This window comes from Rattus norvegicus, chromosome 12, assembly GCF_036323735.1.
Source record: "Rattus norvegicus strain BN/NHsdMcwi chromosome 12, GRCr8, whole genome shotgun sequence".
NCBI lineage: Eukaryota > Metazoa > Chordata > Mammalia > Rodentia > Muridae > Rattus > Rattus norvegicus.
In genome coordinates, this window is record NC_086030.1 from 37,438,244 (window position 1) to 37,457,200 (window position 18,957).

Genomic DNA, 18,957 nt, shown 5'->3' on the forward strand with positions numbered 1-18,957 from the left:
AACACACTGCTGGGACTGTCTTTTTTTGGCTCCTTTCCACCTAATCCTCAGGCTCACCTTACAAGACAGATGAAAGCAGGAAGAATGGGGCTAGTGCTGGCTGTTCTAAAGCAGGAGCTAAGGTTATCTATGGACCTATCTCCAGGGCTCAGCCCCTTACTAGATGAGAAATGCTGATGACTGGCTTTCTTCAAGACAGTTTTTCTCACACACACCAAAAGGACAGAGAGCCTTCTATTATAGAAGTCTCAGCCTGCTAGTCCAGATCTCTGCCTTCTCACAGGGATATAGGACATGTCCTGGTTTCCACTGTTAAATGTCCTGAGCCTCCTACCTGCTAGAAATGTATAAGGCTTTTGCCAGCTCCTTCTGCACCAGAAGGTCAGGGATTGATGACTTCTCATGCAGGGAGCGTACACAGGCCTCTTCCCCCCACCCCACCCCTCTCCTGTACTCTTTCTCTCCTTTTGCAAATGACAGGCAGTAATTTTGCCTGAGGTCCACACCATTTCTTAGGCGTTATCTGAAATGGGACTATTCAGAAACAACTGCAGTACTTTGAAGACAACAACCCTATGACCCTATTACTCGTAAGTAAAAATGATGCTTTAAGCTCTCTGTAGCTCTCAGGCTGTGGGTTGCTCTGCAGTCCCAGCAAACCCACTCTAGGCAGAGTGACCACAAAGCACTGAGTGTAGGGTACCCTTGCTAGGTCAGACCTGTAGACGTGACCATCATACCACACTCCACCCAGAGCATGTGATATGTACTTGGCCATCCAAAGCTTCAGGAGCAGTTTCTGGGAAAAGAAAAGGAAAAGCAGGCACACTGACCATCTCTCTACTGAGAGGCTCTCAGAAACACTTCTCGATGTAGAGGGAAACAGCAACCAGACCACATTTCTCACTGACAGCTGCAGATGGTGTCATGGTGGCACATGGGTAGGGAAATGCAATGAGTCACAACAGACTTGAGAACTGGAAGACTGCACTGGAAGATCCTGAATCCTCGCTCCCACAAGGCATGCTGATGAGTGGCTCTGATGCTCGAAAGTGAGCATACCTGTCAGCCTAGAAGAGAGCTATTACCAGAAGAGATGATGACAGCTTGTCGCTTACCTCTTAGATGCAGAACAGCAGAGGCAAGCACAGAGGCCTGTGTTCCATGGACACGTGACTAGGGCCAGACACTGGGTCTGCTCTGGAGAGTATTAGGACTGCGGCACATGCCAGCCCCAGAATCCTTTGAGCAAGCTCTGGGAGAGTCTCCCTCCCACCCCCCAATAGCATAGATGGTGAGCACCTAAAAGCTGAAATACCTGCACAAGAACAGCCACAGGAGGACTCAGAGGGAAGTAGATGTGTGGGGAAGGCAGTGGGTGAAACAGAAGCAGGACTGCTAAGGTTTGGTCTTCTACTGTGTATTGCAATGCTAAGTGAGGTGAGGGCCTCCCAAGACCCAGAGTTTGCACACAGACCTAAGTGACCTTGCCCCTGAATTATTTGATTGGAAAATAAAGATGGCAACAGCCAATAGCTAGGCAGAGAGGTACAGGTGGGGTTTAGGTTTCCTGAGCTTAGGGATGGAGATGGGCTAGGTGTGCCATGAAAACATGGCCCTGAGGGTGGGCCAAATGGAGATAAGAGCAGTCCAGATGAAACACAATATTAACTCAGGGCTATCAATAGGAAAGTAAATTCTAATAGCAGAGGGTAGATATCTGCCCAGCTGTAGCACTGATTTCATCTGGGAACTAAAATGGTCATGGCAGTGTAGAAACCCTGGATTGGGATTAAATAATTTCTATAACACAGGAACTCAGGTTGAAGCTCCCACCAGTCAAGATACATACACTTCACATGGAACTATGTTTCAAAGAAATAAAACCATTCCCATGGAAAGACCTCCAGGTGGTAACATCTCCAGAGACAGGAAGGGAGTAAGAGCTAGTCCTAAAGGGCAGACTGACAGCAGGGAACAAAAGATGGGATATCCTGGGTGGGGATCAGGGAGGGGTGGTGGCTGCGGCTGCACCACAGTCTTAGAAGAGTGAGTAAGTATGATCTAGTACTGACTTAATGTCTACATGAAGCTCTGAGATCTGTGATGGGGAAACCCCCTCTACTTCAACATTCCTCAAATGCTGCTTCCCAGAATCATCTGGGCTTTGCTCCTGACATCACTTCTTCCTCTAACCCTGACCTTGGTCCAAACCCCTTCTACTATGTAGCCCAACCATAGTTCAGTAACAGAATCCTGCTCTAATCAAGTAGCCATCAGCTCTGTCAAGAAAGAGGGGTACACACTGGTATCTCTCCAATCTCATACAGGCTGGAATGTAGCCTTCATCTGATTAAGATGAAGACTTTTTCCCCTTTCCTTCTTAAACACTCCATGGAAATTTTTTATTGGATATTTTTTATTTACTTTTCAATGTTATCCCCGTTCCTGGTTTCCTGTTCATAAACTCCCATCCCTTTCCACCTCCCTCCCTGACATTCCCCTACATTGTGGGGTTGAGCCTTGGCAGGACTAAGGGCTTCTCCTCCCATTAAGATGAAGACTTAGGGGGTTGGGGATTTGGCTCAGTGGCAGAGCGCTTGCCTAGGAAGCGCAAGGCCCTGGGTTCGGTCCACAGCTCCGAAAAAAAGAACAAAAAAAAAAAAAAAAAAAAAAAAGATGAAGACTTAGGCTTTCTCCTGGGTGCTGACTGCTTGCTGTTGAAATGGGAAAGTACATGAAACCTGGGAAAGTGGTGCTGGTCCTGGCTGGATGCAAAGCCGTCACCGTAAAGAACATTGATGATGGCACCTCAGACCGCCCTCACAGCCTTGTCCTTGTGGCTGGAATTGACTGCTCTCCCCAAAAAGTGACAGTCACCATGGGCAAGAAGAAAATCGTCAAGCAATTCAAGATCAAGTCCTTTGTGAAAGTTTATAACTACAATCACCTTATGCCCACAAGGTACTCTGTGGATATCTCCTTGGACAAAACTGTTGTCAACAAGGATGTGTTCAGAGACCCAGCATTGAAACGCAAGGCCAGGCAGGAGGCCAAGGTCAAGTTTGAGGAGTGATACAAGATGGGGAAGAACAAATGGTTTTCCCAGAAGCTTCGCTTTTAGATGTATTTTTGTTTTCGTCATTAAAAATTAAAAAAAAAAAAAAAAAGGGCTGGAGAGATGGCTCAGTGATTAAGAGCTCCGACTGCTCTTCCAGAGGTCCTGAGTTCAATTCCCGGCAACCACCCGGTGGCTCACAACCATCTGTAATGGTATCCAAAACCTTCTTCTGGTGTGTCTGTAGACAGCTACAGTGTACTCACTCTACAGTGTACTCACATATGTAAAATAAATAAAAATCTTTAAAAAAAATTTAAAAAAAATGAAGACTTAAGAGATGAAGTTGGGCCCTAATGTTTTTTCCTTTTGTTTAAGTTTGACCAATACAGAGGCAGCTACGTGGAGACAGAGCAGAGACTGCGATGTGTGCATGAGCCACAGCTATCAAGGGAATGTGCCAGACGAAATGGTAGCTTCCCTGAGGTTTCACACAAAAATGAGGCCATCATCTTACAGCAGCTGGTGAGAATAAAATCTGTTCACAGCACTTTTGTGACAGGAGCCTGAGAAACCACTAAAGAAGGAAATGGCACACTATTGGGAGTCCTGTTCCATTTGGGACAGTACACAATGAATGTCCCTTTGTTAGTGACCCATCCTTCTCCCAAGCCTGCCTTGCCCTAAGGCTTCCCTTCCTGCCCACGCACTTGGAGGAAGGAATGGGTGCAGCTGTGTACCTCATTTATATACTTTCCTCTAAAAGATGACACCTCATAAACCCCTAACCCCCTCTCCACTGCAGTACTTTCACTCTTTCCATCCATCTCCCCAGGAGACACATCTCCATAGACATTGTAGCTGGCAGCAGCAGGGCAGACTGGGTGGCAAAGGCTCACCAACAGAGTAGGCAGCCAGCAGTAAGAGTCTGTATGCCACGGACACAATACAGGCAGCCTTGCCACATCCACGTCCACAACACACACACAAGCATGTAAGAATGAGGAACAGTGCCCTAGGCCAGCTACCATGTCTAAGTGGCCCCAGTCAAAGCAGCCACCAATGCTCCTCATTGGCACACTCTTCCCATTCCAGCCCACTGCCTTCTAATTCTACTCCTTAAATTTGACACAAGTGCCCACTGTCAACCACAGGCAAAACCCTAATTTGAGAAGCTCAGAGAAGCTTGAAGCCCTTCTTAGGACCAGCATTTTCTGCAGATAGGGGTACATTCAAGTTTGTTCTTGAGCACACCCTAGCTCTGAAATCTTTTTTTTTTTTTTTTTTTTGGTTCTTTTTTTTCGGAGCTGGGGACCGAACCCAGGGCCTTGCGCTTCCTAGGCAAGCGCTCTACCACTGAGCTAAATCCCCAACCCCGCTCTGAAATCTTAAAGTAATCTCTTCACATTTCCCACTTGGTGTCAGAACATTCAGCTCTTCCTCTACGTGTGGACAGAACCACTTTGCAAAGACCCTTAGAACAGAGACCTTGGCACACAACAGACACCTTGGAATCTCGGCTCTGTCTCTCCTGCTTACCAGCACTGTATCTTAAGCAAGTTATCCCCAAGACCCAACTTCCACAAATGCTAGAGACCCAATACCACACCTTCATCTGATCTCAGTGTCCTGTGCAAAAGTACTAAGACAGCGTATGAGCATTATGTGGCCAGTGTGTCTGCCTTGAAAATACAGGGAACCATACTACTGTCACCCGGTGGGCTAGAGGAACCTATAGAGAACACCTTATGTTCGGTTTCCATTCTCTATCTCAACTGCATCCCTTCCATTTCTTTCTTTAAAAAAATTATTTATTTCATGTATATGAGTACACTGTCACTATCTTTAGACACACTAGGAGAGGACATCGGATCCCATTCCAGATGGTTGTGAGCCACCATGTGGTTGCTGGAAATTGAACTCAGGACCTCTGGAAGAGCAGTCAGTGCTCTTAATTGAGCCATCTCTCCAGCCCCATCCCTTCCATTTCTAAGCAGTGATAAAACATTAATTTTTTTTATTTTTGTACTTTGTGTGTGTACTGATAGACGAGTGTTGGCAAGCTTGCTATAGTACGTATGTAGACCTTGTAGGAATCAGCTTCCCCTTTTACCATGGGGATCAAACTCAGGTGACAGGACTGGATCAAAACCATTATTTGCCTAGCCATCTTGCCAATCTCGATTTAACATTCTTGTAAAATTTTAATTTTCACTTCTATTATGGGAGACATCAAAGTTCTGTAACCACAGAACTTTAAAGCTCTCTGATAATTTTTCCAAGCTTGAAGAGGTTCAGAGACAGTCAGGGCTGAGAACCAACCCCACCCTAGAGAGGCTTGGGCACATGTGAACAGCATAGACACTTATGTGCTTTGTGAGTCCATTACCATACTCTGTCCTCAAACACACCCCACTTCCGAGTCCTCCAACATCATTCTGAAGTATTTGCTTTTAAAGGGTTGTAATTTCCAAGCAGAAGCAGCTTACTAACCTCACTACTCAGCTGCTTCTATGAAGGATGGGTACCCCACCCATGAGGGAGCAACCCCTCTCCCCCCCAAAAAAAGTAGTCAGGAAGTCTAAAAAATCAAAAGCCACCTGGCTCTAATTTGGCAGGTCTGGGAGAAAGCACAAGTCCCAGGTTTCTAAAGGTCCTGTCACATAAATTCAATTAAAAAAAAAAATTGGTACTGAGGCCTATGTGCTATCTCCCCTACAAAATGGGATGTCAGGCTAGCACTACTCCCTGGGTCTTGGCACACAACAGGCAGTTAACCTTCCTCCCATAACACTACCACTATAGAAAGCTGCAGCTGAAGACCAAGGAGCAGTTTTAGATAAAGGGTCTGGTCTGTTTGTCTTCACTCAGCCATCTGCCTTAGAAGCCAGACAGTAGGAGTTGGGTACAAGTCCAGCTCAGAATAATCCCAGCATGAAGCAGGGTCGCATGAGTTTGTTTCTTATGGCTGGACCTTCTATGTTAGTGGTTGGTACTCCAGAAAACTTCTTAACATGGGACTGGCCTCAGAGCAGGGACCCTCAAACAGAGTTTCCCTCTGGGATTGGCTGCCACTGGGCAGTATATCTCAACAATGAGTCATAAGGATCCAGATGCTCCCTTAGCAGCTGGCTTCTTCTGAATGGGTTCTGAGTGCACTCTTACCTCTACTGTAACAGAAGATGCTTCCCTAAGGGTTCCAGACCCTTTAGGCTGCTTCTTGGATTTATCAAAGGTGGCTCTGATTATGGTGAGATTCTAGAAACAGACTGGTGACATCAAGCAAATTCTATCTTTCTCCTTTTTTGGAATTATATCAAACTGTAAAAACTTCGCTCCCTTATTGACAGAAGATCTGATGTCATTCTTACTGCCTTATTATCAGGACTTGCCACCACTGATTGGCTTCCCTGGTTTTGCTCATAAAAGAATGAAGTGTACATGGGCCATGTTTTCAGAGGTGTAGGAAAGAGATGTTTTCACTTTCTCCTGGGGGTGCTGTATTTCAGAGGCCTTAGCCTAATGAGGAAAAAAAAAGATAGAAAGGGTTATCTGATTTTTTAACTAGAAATTTCCATAAGCTATGAAATTGGATCCAGAGAAGAACATCAAATTACAAGGGGAATGAGGCCAAGTTCTCTTGAGTGAGGATGAGTGCGTGTGTTAAGAATATGAGGGAAGGGGTTGGGGATTTAGCTCAGTGGTAGAGCGCTTGCCTAGCAAGCGCAAGGCCCTGGGTTCGGTCCCCAGCTCCGAAAAAAAGAAAAGAAAAAGAAAGAAAAAAAAAAAAAAGAATATGAGGGAAAACTCTGGTGTGTATCTACAGATCCCTTCAGCATAATCTTCTTGCTGAAATGACCTAGAAACTGGCACAGCTAGGTAGAGGCCTGAGCACAGCTTGCTGTGTGATCCCGGCTATCTCAGGCTATCTGCACAGTAGGATATTAACATCTCCGGTGACTAGCTGGGATAACTACAGAAAGGAACCAGTGTCTATCAGAGTGCTCAGAGCACAGCTGAGGCTAAATAAATATTTGCTTATTTATTTCCTAATTTAATTAGTGTATGAGAGTCTGGTGTTTGGTGTTACTTCATAGACAAAGGCTTCTGAAGGCTATGAGCTCATCTCCAGCAATGAAGGCTGCAACTCTGCCCCAAGCCAAAGCCTTGGCTACCTCCTGCCATTTCTGCTCCTCCTGGGCCTCTATCACGGGCAGGTTGACAGGCTTGACTCTACTAGAGTGTTCTCACTCCAACACCACCTACAGAAACTGCACTGCAATGGACAAATGACAGCCCGTGTCTCATGGGAATAGCACACACAGGACTAAACTTATCTTTTCTACCTAGTAAATGTGTAACATCAGAATAACTTGGAGAACAGAGGGCTTCTAGATAAAAGACCCAAGTTCAAATCCTTGGTCTCACAGTAACTAGCTACATACCTCACTCACACACTCATTGAGAGGGGTGAGGTACCTACTTTTCCCTCATGACGGAAGAGCACAATGGGTAGCCAATGAAACAGAAGCTCCTCAGGCCATGGCTAGGAGGGCTAGCAAGGGTCAGGGTGTGACTTATAAAAATGTCCTCTCTATACTCTGCCTGTGCCAGAGTGGTGCGTCTATCCACATTACGGGATGAGGGGCAGGCCAGATCTGTTCCCTCTCCTGATAGGACTCACTTGCTATCACAACTTCCTTCCTCCATGGCTACAGAGGTGAGTGCCAAAAGAACAAAACTAGTTCAAACCCCAGGCCAATAGGCTAGAAAGCTCAGCCACTGACAAGAAAAGGCAGAAGAAAGGCTGAAGAATAGCACGAACCCACATCAGCCAGCTCCAGGGAGACAAGACAGTTTTTTAGCAAAGTGGAAAGTGACCTCCATCAGCAACAGAATCCGTTCCACACCCATTTCTCTGCTATTTCTATAAACCACATGAACCAGGGATGCTAGATTGGCTATTGCTATACCTGGGTCGTAACTCCTTAGCTATACTTCTCAACCAACAGAAAGTGAACATGTACAGGGGAGAAGAGTCTGTTGTCACTTGGAGCATGAGCAGTTTCTATCCCCTAACAAGGAGTCAGACAGTGAACCCCTGACCTAAGACAAGACAGGTAAACAAAACTCAGGACTGATGCAGGGAGAGATGTACCAGGCTTACCCAAAAGAGCACTTACATTTTAAATAAAATACTCTGAGAAGGTTCTCTATTTATCTTGGACAAATGATGAAACAAGGGGAAAAACTGACTACAGTGACAGTAGCCCTTCAAGACACTGCAGAAGGAGCAGAGGCAGGGTCACTAGTGGTTGCAAGGTCATAGAGGTCTTAGGGTTCTACTAAATACAAAGAAAGGACAAAAGCACCAAGTTTATATTATGGACAGCCGAGAAGCATAGGTATTTCAAAGAACTGGGTACTGTGAATGGGCAATCTGAAGAGATCACAAGACAGGACAGACCAGTCATACCGGGAGCTTTTGTAAATACACAGGATTCAAGACATGAAGAACAAAGAAGAAAAGTGATTATGGGGAAGAAAAGCAAGGACTTTGGTAACCTTTGCTTGGTACCATAGTGATCCTCCTGTGAGGAACTACATCTAACAGAGATGGAAGTCTCGGATGTTGCATGGCTGACTCAGCTGGCGGGAATCCAAGAGAGGAGAGGGGAGGGGAGGGGAGGCTTCAGGCAAGAGGAATACTGAAGACAAAGTCAAGCCAGACAGAGAGACTCTTGATTTGGCTTTACCATCCCACAGACAATCTTCACTTGAAGGTGAAGAAAGGAATTACAATGAACTTCCCAGATCCTACAAGGTACTAACAGGAAGAAGTAAAAGATGCTTGGGCACTTATAGTAATGCTAGCAGTCTGAAGGGTTGGTTCTACACAGATGGATGCACGGCCATTGTCACAGCTGAACTTACTCCCCCAAACACATACACACACACTCATGGCAGTTTGAGTAGAAATCTCAAGGTCTGTTTTTAGGTATAGGACTTTAGGCATCAACTTGCTGTCATGTTTTTACTCAGAGAGGACGTACTCTCACCCTATAATTTGTGAAGCTGGGGTGATGTTAATTTGTTCTCAGACTTTAGGGAGAGGAACTGGCAGGAGGCCACACTGCTGATGGAAGTGATCATAGCACTGTTAGTGCCAAGGAAAGGCTCTACACATCAAGGCAAACAGATACATCAGGGACAGTTTCTCACAACCTTCCCTATAGGTAGAAGGGACCGGGAACTTGTTATAAGAGAAGAGTCACATGCAGTTCTGTTACTGGTTCTTACTGTGCACACCAGTCACCGTGCTTTCCAGCCAATGAGATCAAGCACAGCCGTAATTAACTGTTACCTATGACAGGGCCTATAACACTATCAAAAGCACCAACAAAAATCAGCTTTTCTCTGTCTCTCAAGATTATAAACAACCCTGAAAGAATGCAGTGGTCAGCTTGAGAGAAGAACCTAGAAGATTACCAAGTCCACAAGTACTGCAGAGGGTCCAAGAGATTGCAGCAAAGCCCTCAGGAGGAAGGCAAGCCCATCAGCCAGATGAAAGCAGACGCAGAGAAGAAAACGAGTCCAAGGCTTAGGAAAGACAAGAAACATCCACTGTCCTAGAAAGGACGACCTTGTTCCTGAGGTTTGCCCCAAGCCCAAAGAAACCCGACAACGTACATCCCCCTTTCTTAACACGGGCTGAACAAATCTCTGTTCCCTTCCATGCTCCTACGGATGCAGCTCTCTCAGGAGGCTCTCTGATCCCTGAAACAAGCAGGGTCTCCCAAGGCCACTCCACAAAGCACGCTTGATATTTTCTTCTGGAGTGACAAGGACATCTCATCCTGAAAGCAGGACAGACCCAAGCTGTGAGCGTCTCAAAGATCAGTGTTACAGTATGAAAACAAAGGGACTGCACAGACCCTTTGGTGGGGCCCAGCATGGGGAGACAGCACAGATGACAACATCATGGTTGTAAGTTTTCTGAAGGCTGACTGAACAGTCAAGACCTGTGCTGGGGTTTGAATGTGAAGTGTCCCTACTCTGTCCAGGGCTGGTAATATGTTTTGGAAAATTGGAGACCTTTAGAAGAGTGGGGTCTGTCTGGAGCTGCTGTCACTAGGTAGAGGCTCTGAGGTTGTATAGTGTAGCCCTATTTCCTGTCTGCCGTCAGCTTGTAATCCCAACAAGTGCCCTAAGTTGTTCTATGATGAAATGGACCCTTTTTCAGAACTGTGAGCCAAAACAAACCCTGGCCTGTCTTACTTCTTGTATTAGTTACTGCAATAAGTAACTGAAAAGGTCTCCAAAGGTCTGCACCCCAGTTCATACAGGGGACCATGTCTACAGCCAGAGTGGTCTTTAGCTACTGAGTTCCCTAAAGAATACACTCACAGTCAGCTGCCACTCAAAGCTAACTCCTAACCCCAGTCCCTGACCCCTTTATCATCCTATACTGTTGGTGGCACCTCTGATATCACCTGTTATCTTTATCAACTATTGCATTATTCCCACAAAAAGAGAGAAAACATCACTTGTGACAGCAAACGGCCCTGTATGCACCTACCCAAATAATCATCAAAACTTGGACTTACCTGCTCTTTCCTCAAGAACTCTCCCAACATCACAGGGATATGGGAACAACCTCTTCCATGTCATTTGGCCAGTAAAAACAAAAGGGCTGGGGCTACAGAATGGCTCAGTAGAGAAAGCCACCTATTGCTAAGCCTAGTGACCTGAGTTTGGTCTCCAGGACCTACATGGTAAGAAGGAAGAATGGAGTTGCCTCCATATGTGTGCTCCATGGAGTGAATATATGCATACAAAAGGGCAAGTATTACTCTGGACAGCACAAAGTGTACAGGTACAGAGAGGTTCCGCCTGTGCTCTGTGGTACCAGCTGTGCTGGCTGAAATTCTGTAGCCTCACACACTGCTGCCCAGCTTGCTACGCTGCCCCTGTAGAGCACTGTAGATAACCTTCCCCTTGTAGACTCCTCATTCTACAAATCTGTGGGTCCCTACTCTCAAAATCTTCATTCTTTGACCTTGTCATCATTTCTTTTAATCCTTCCTCCTAAATACAGGTACCTCCAAAGGTCTGTTCTGACTCCATTGTTTTTTAGTGCAGTAAAAATGATGATGTAGTGAGGCACTGACCTATGGCCTATAAGATTCCTGCATTACCAACCACAGTGATCAAGATCTTCTACCAACATCACCCACCTCTTCCAACTGTCCCTGGCTTATTCCTCTTTAGCATTTAGCAACCATTAAAGAAAAGTCACACTTTACCTCAACCACCCTCTTCTCTGGCTGCCAGATGACCAACTCAACCTGCCTTGCCCCCACTTTCCTCCAGTCACTGGGGGCACTTCCTGTCTTTTCTCTCGAAGGCTACCAGAGGCCGTATTTCTTTGCCTCCAAACAGCATTCTTCCCTAGCTATAAAAACTCTCCCACCCTCAGCTGGCCTGACAGGCCTCAGTAATGCCTTTTTACATCCACTTCAATTCCCAGTTCACATCCTTGCCCTGTTTCATCCACCTGGCCCCGAGTCTGGACTGGTTGCTACCAAAACAAATTCATCCTGGCACCTCCAGAGGGCACTCTAACACCAGCTCAGAGATGCCTCTGCCACGCACCAACTTCTAATTGACTGCCAAACACCTTGAGAATGTGCACAGGCTCTCTGCAGCTTCAAGTGAGCTTCTGAGTTCCATCCACGGCTTAGCAGAGACATTACAGCAAGGGCAGTGCAGACTCTGACGTGTTTCAAATCAGTCTAACATGTTAAAGTACAAATAAGATGATGATCTGGATGATCTGGACACAGCAGCACTAGCTATGCAGAAGAAAGGCTGCTGATTCTTTTCATTGGTCCACTGTGAACTTATGGGGATACACAGCCCACAGTCCTGCTTTGGCCACCAAGGATTTCCTATAGCTGTCCCAGTGCCGTGGAACACGCTATTCTGCATCTTATTTTAGATGTGAAAATAAGTTATGGTTTCTGTTATGAACTTGCCTGGCTATGAAAAACGAGCTCTGGAATAACGCTACTGAGGACAGACTGAATGCTCCAGAGAGAGAAGCAAGTACAGACACAACACTAATTCCAAGTACAAGTAGCCCAGAACACCTCTGAAAGTAAATTCTACTTGTTTAAAAACCTCTCTTCTTCCAGGGCTGGGTAGTGTGCAGCTCATTTGGCAGAGTATTCAACCAGCACGCACAATGTCTTTCCATTCCCAAGACTATTCATAAACCAGGTATGTCAGCACAAACCACCCTTAGCTACTCTGTGAGTTCAAGGTCAGCCTGAGATACATCAGGCTGTTTCTCCCTCACACAATCACAGCTTTCCCAAGACCAAAAACCATTCGACAAAAATCAAAAACACTCCTCCCTCCCCTCCCCACGCACGCCCGCTAGGACTCTCCAACACAGACACATGATCTTAATTTAAATCAGGGCTTATCAGCACCAACCTGACAAATATTGTCTTCCCTGCTCCCTTTATCACACCTCCAGAGCATGTAAATGTACCACACCCCCAACCCCTTTCTAATTCCAGAAACCTTTGAGCATTCTCATCTCACTTTTCCCCAGACACTGACTGAGCCAGACTCTCATACACTCAAGGACTTTACTCTGCAACAGAAGTGGAACAGCACTAAGCTAAGCCACTGGCGCCTCCCAGAGAAAAGCTGCATCTATGAGGTTAGTTGGGAGAGACTCAGGAGCACCTTCTGACATGGCCATTCTAGGAAAATATATATCATTCTAGGGAAACGCAGTCATGTCCAGAAGAGGGAGTACACAAGAAGCTACAAGCACAGACGGACAGAAACAGCAAACAGTAGGGCAGAGCCATTCACATGAGGCCACAAAATAAAAAGCTCACCTTCATGCTGCGTGCCACAGAAAGCCCCTCACATCAACAGTGTCTGTCTGTCTGTCTGTCTGTCTGTCTGTCTCTCTCTCTCTGTTGGCCTTCTTCCCTTCCCAAATACTTTATCTTTGCAGATAGAGGCTTTGTCCTCTGGGATATAAACGTCTAGCTCTGGCCAGTATGTCCTCATTGTGCTTCACATGGTCTTATCTGCTCTTTAAAGAAAATGACCAATTCCCAGACCCCCATCTGTCTGTCCTCTAAGGGTCAAGTGGGCACAGCCCCATGGAAGCATGGCCAGAGTGCCACTCTGCCTACTTTCTGTCCCCTCCTTACATGTTCATCAGTATTATAGAAATCGATGACACACTACTGTCATAGAAAACTGAAAGCAGGACTGCTAATGCTCAAAGCAATTCCCGACTACCAAACATCATCCAAACTCACAGTCAGGCCACATGCAATAATTCCACCTGACACCAACAATGCAGGCTAAGCTGTACAGACATGCCCCAACTTAAACAATCTGCAACGTATAATCATATTTCAAAAACAAATTACTACAAAGAAACAACTTCAATGATGAAGCTGCACATTGCTCTTCAGAGGCAAATGCTCATAAAGCCTCCATGAAAAGACTACGTGACCTGTTTCTAAGTCCCTCAAACTCAGTGGGTCCAAGGCCAAATCTCATTATAGCACCTATTTCTATCCATCTGTCCATGCCTGAAACCCAGGCACCATCTGCCTCATCTACCAAGCCCTGTACCCTCTACCTTACTGGATTTCTCTAACCACATCAGTTACATCAGCCATTTCTCCCTAAAGTCTCCGATACTCAAACACACTCTTTCCAAAGCATCAGATTGTTCCTACCCTGCTTACAACTTCTCAATGAGTCCCATCTACTTGCATTATAATCCACAAATGTCTATGGCTTTAAAAAAACATGCAACACAGTATGGTGGTGCATGCCTTTAATTACAGCACTTGGGAAGCACAGGCAGGAGGATCTCTGTGAGTTCAAGGCCAGCCTGGTCTACATAGTGAGTTCCAAGACAGCCAGGACAACACAAAGAGACCATGCTTCAAAATAAAAAACACACAAAAAAATATATAAATAAATATGCACATTATTTCATCATGTAGCTAAAAGGTCCCCAATATAATGTAACCTGGAAAATGTTCCACTGTAGTTTTTATAACTATAAAAGAACAGATTAAGTAGCTCAAAATCCTAATATCCAAAGTCCACAATTCTTAACATTTTCACCAAATGTCTTGTAGACATTTCCATTCACTGGTTTTAATGAGAGATTACTGAATTTTTTGTGTATTTACATAGTACCTACAACCTGATTTTCCTCTACTTAACAGTCATAAGCTTTTAAATATATTTCCTTGGTATACATTCTAAGTGGAAGGATTAGATAGCAAATGTATTATTGCCATTCTACAATTAAACCATTAAGATCATTCTACATATTTTGTGCAGAAAGCTTTTTATTATATTTAGAAACATTTCTTTAATGGCTCCCATGTCAAGAAATAGGAGTACTGTAAGTCTTGATCTATATGGCCACTATAACATAAGAATGTGAATGTGCCACTGGTACTATGCCCCTTAAGCACGGAACGCGATGATGATTTCTCTGTGTTCAATGAGTCTTTCACTGCAAATTATTGCTCATATAGACGTAAGGAAATTCGAATGCACAGAAGGAAAACTGGCTCCCAGTGTCTCCCCGCAGAAGCAATCAGGGCTTCCATGGGCTATTCTGGGTATTTTTCTGTTCTTATTCAAACACATAATTATTTTGTTTTGTATCCTATATAATAGAATGAAGCTTGTGTCCTTGCCTGACTGTCCAGGCTACCATTTCAAAACCAACACACTATCCCCAGTACAAACACCAAGTGTCCCTGCTTAAAATGAGGCTTCTGCTCCATCTTGTCAGAGCTTCATTCACATTGACGTTCCCAGGAGCTGTCAGGGATTTCAGCAAACTTCTTTTTTTTTTTTTTGGTTCTTTTTTTTTTCCGGAGCTGGGGACCGAACCCAGGGCCTTGCGCTTCCTAGGTAAGCGCTCTACCACTGAGCTAAATCCCCAGCGCCCTTCAGCAAACTTCTAAACTTGCTTAGTCTGATGTTTAAAAAAAAATATTTTCTACATAGTATCACTAATGAAATTTGGACAGCTCTGCATTTATTTTTATTTTATATGTATGGGTATTTTGCCTGCATGTGTACCATGTGCATAGTACCCAAAGAAGGAAAAAACTGGAATTACAGACAGTTGTGAGCTGCCATGAGGGTTCTGGGAATTAAATATGTCCTCTAGAAAGTGTGCCTGTGCATGTGTGCATGCTTGTTTTAAAGTGACCTTTGTGTTAGAAACATAAATCCAATGACAGAAAATGTGCCTGGGATTTGGAAGGCCCTGGCAAGTATTTCTGCTCTTGCTTTTATTGAGTCCTATCTCTTAGAAGGAAAAAACTAGGTCTTATTAAAAAAAAAAAAAAAAAAAGGACCAAGCATCTATTTTGGCTTCACTTTTGCTAGTGGTGTGAATTCACCATGAGCTCTAAGGAGCAGGCTGCCCTTCCTCCAAGAGCTCTAGGAAATGCCAGTGTGGTCTTCCCACTTTCTCTTTCCACCTCACGCCTCCACATTCTGCATGTGGTAACTGGAGAGGCTGTTTAAAAACCACATTTCAAATCTGCCATGCTAGTAATACTACAAGACGTGGCCCGGTCAGGTAATACTCTTTCCCCTTAACCACCTCCAGTGATGCCTTAGCTCCTACAATGAGTACTACTTTCCCTCCCTAAAGGCCTTCCCACATAAACAGTAGGAAAATTACCCCCAACCTCAGCGACACCAGGGCTTACTCATCCCTCAAATCTCAGCTTAATTCTTGCTTTAGGGTTTGGGGAAGTCATTCAGGGTCCTCAATCTAAAGTGTGGTTCTCATTTTTATGCTCTCTTATACTCCAGGTGCTACCTAACTTTCCTAGCAGATGGCCTCATCTGTGACTAGACATGAAGTTCTGGGATTAATCTCTCATCCTTTCTCTCTACAGATTATAAACTCCCAGAGAACAAGGGCAAATTGTTTTCCTTGGCATGCACTCACCTACATCTGAACACAAAACAAAACAAAAAGCACACCTACAAAGGGACCGACTGAATTGATTGTATCTCAAGCTGTTATCCCATTCCATCCCTATCTCAGCTGGTAAAACTTTCTGACACACCTACAAACTCAGTAGGAGTCCCTTTTCCTAAAAGGGACTGAGAAGTAACTCAAATCTTTTGCAGCCACAGGAAAACATGCAGAGAGTGGACAACAGGAAGATATAAGTTTGTTTAAATGTCGAAGTAAGGTTTTAGCTAAGCTGACTGCAGATACTCTGATCCAGTCAACTAATGAATGTGCTTTTTCTTTTTCTTTTTTCTTTTCGGAGCTGGGGACTGAACCCAGGGCCTTGCGCTTGCTAGGCAAGCACCCCAACCCCGAATGTGCTTTTTCTTAAGAATAGAAAAGCATTAGGAAAAACGAACCTTGTAAAATATTCATTAGAAAGACAGCATAGCCACTATGCCATAAAAATTAATTGTAGGGTTGGGGATTTAGCTCAGTGGTAGAGCATTTGCCTAGGAAGCGCAAGGCCCTGGGTTCAGTCCCCAGCTCCGAAAAAAAAAAAGAAAAAAAAATTAATTGTAACAGGATCAAAACTTAAAAGCTTTAAAGTTGACCGTCATAAGTTATCTACAGTATGTTCATACGATGAAAGGAGAATACAAATTACATGCAAGTGGGTGGGTTTTTTTTTTTTTTTTTTGGTTCTTTTTTTCGGAGCTGGGGACCGAACCCAGGGCCTTGCGCTTCCTAGGCAAATGCTCTACCACTGAGCTAAATCCCCAACCCCAAGTGGGTGGGTTTTGAACCACCAGAGCTAATAATCAGGCCGTTTACTGCCTTACACTTTCCAGCTTTCATCTGCATAGTGATCAGACCTTTATAGAAACTGAGGCTCTAAGTGTCCTCCTCAAGGTCACAGGCAAAAGAACAGTTTGCAGTCACCTCAGAGATGCCCTTGTCGTTTCCTAACCAAGGTCCTCCATCATAAATGTTTCCATTCTACAATTAGCATGGCTCTGGGGCTCCCTCCAATAAATTCCTCCTTACACAGAACTGCCACCAGGCTTTTCTGGTTTTGGTTTTTAAGAGCTGCTCTTTAAAATTAAAACTTCAAGTGCTATATCCCCACGAACATGGCTAAACCACAACAGACCCAAACTCTCGAACACCAGGCCCTAGTTCTAAAGTTAAAGCACTAGATGCTAACGTGAGAAAAATGCACAGCTAGTCAGTACTCAAACGTGATGTAAAGCCCTTACATAAGACTTAAAATACGCACCACGTGCAGAATAGTTATCGAGACAGACACGGGCTGATCAACCTGTCATCTGTGACTGCATTCACCTTTACAAGAAAATACCTTTCTCTGCTCACCTACAATTGATTTCTAAATCTTAACCTGTAGGGGGGACAAGGAGGTCACTACTTTTCTGCTCTGGGGAAGTACACGCCTAAGAGTAAGTAGAGATCCCCTTCTAAAAGAGTCCCACCCCCTGAAAACAAAACAAGGTTTAAAGGACACTGCTCCTGGCAAGGGGGCACTGGCTTGGGACTATGATTTCCGATTCCGGGGCTCCTTTGTTGCAACAGGCACACTCTAAACTCCCGATCGGGCAGACGCATCCCCAAGATCGACTTGCCTGGAGTTTGGCCAGAAAGGTCTCACAAAGAAGCCGAGTTCGCGGAGAGCGGCGACCTGGCTGGAGTCGCGACCAGCGCATCTCAAGGGGGAGGCCGGTGCTCGGCGACGGCAGGGGAGTTGTGCCTAGCACTGGCCAGCTTACCTGCCGAGGGCCCGGCCCTGGCGGTGGTCAGACAATGGAGGCGTCCGGCGGCAACAGCAGCAGCAGCCTGGCGCGCTGGGGACACGGGGAGGTCCTCATCACCTGGGCGGGATGCTGGACGGCCTCGGCCGGGACTGTGCAGTGCTGGAGAGGACATGACAGAGAGCCATGCAGCGGACCGCTCTGCGAGCCCCCGCCCCCGCCCCGTGCCCCGTGCCCCGTGCCCCGGCCCGCGCGCGCGGCCATTACCGCTCTCTCCCAGGACCCGCCTGGATGCGCTCCAGGGCGCGGCCCTGGGCTCGCAGAGCTGCGGCGCTCACGCCCGCCTCGGCCCGGACAACAATGGGGCCCGGCCCGGGAGTCCAGCATCCGCGGGGCCTCTTCAGCTTCGTCCCGGCCCGACTAGGGCCTGCACCGCAGCGGGCACCGCGCTGACCTTCTCTCCCCGCCATGCCCGCGGCCCAGGCCCGGCTGAATGATGGGTTGTTTTCCTTTCCTTACTCCCCCGCTTCTCCCGACTCTACCGCCTTCCGCCCCCAAGCCCGCTCGTCGGCCCACGCCCCGTCCTGAAAAGGCAAAAGAGACAAACACACCTAATACGATCGGCCGGTCCAACTCGCTCCCAAGTGTGGCTGAGGAGCGCGTCTAGGCCGCGGACTCCGCGCGCCCACCGGCCTCCTGCTTTCCTCAGGGGACACCTCACAGGTGCGCCTCCGAGCAGCGCGCGCGCGCTCCGCACACCCAGACGCCTCCGGGGGACGGCGCGCGTGCGCACGCGCCAGGCCGGCCAGCCAACTCCATCCCCGGGGAGGGGCGGGGAGAACAAGGAGGGCACCGCACGCATGCGTGCCGGGCGGCTCGCGTCCCCGCCCACACACGCACGCGCGTTCCCTTTCGGCTTCTCCACCCCTCGTTGTCCCCGCCCCACCCCGCCCTGGTTACCCAGGGCAACCGCAGTGCGGCCGCACCTGAGCAGTGCGCTTGCGTGTTACTAACATCCCTCTTTTTTTCCCCCTCATCCTCGCCCTCGCCTTTGCCCTGCCGCAGCCGCAGGGAGTAGGGCG

General features: G+C 46.5%; 2 protein-coding genes across 2 annotated transcripts in view; one reads left to right on the forward strand and one right to left on the reverse strand.

The window, feature by feature from the left end:
* Zfp664 (zinc finger protein 664) overlaps window positions 1-18,664 on the reverse strand; it is a 28,121-nt gene extending 9,457 nt beyond the window's left edge. The window contains exons 1-2 of the mRNA NM_001416822.1: window positions 18,487-18,664; window positions 17,894-18,037 (exon numbers count right to left, since the gene is read on the reverse strand). The gene's annotated coding sequence lies outside the window, so the exon portion shown is untranslated. The remainder of the gene's footprint in view (window positions 1-17,893; window positions 18,038-18,486) is intronic.
* Window positions 2,726-3,171, forward strand: Rpl27l5 (ribosomal protein L27 like 5). Its single transcript, XM_039090125.2, has one exon. The coding sequence runs from the start codon at window positions 2,726-2,728 to the stop codon at window positions 3,074-3,076; it is 351 nt and encodes a 116-aa protein (XP_038946053.1). The 3' UTR covers window positions 3,077-3,171.
* Window positions 18,665-18,957: the final 293 nt, after the last annotated feature.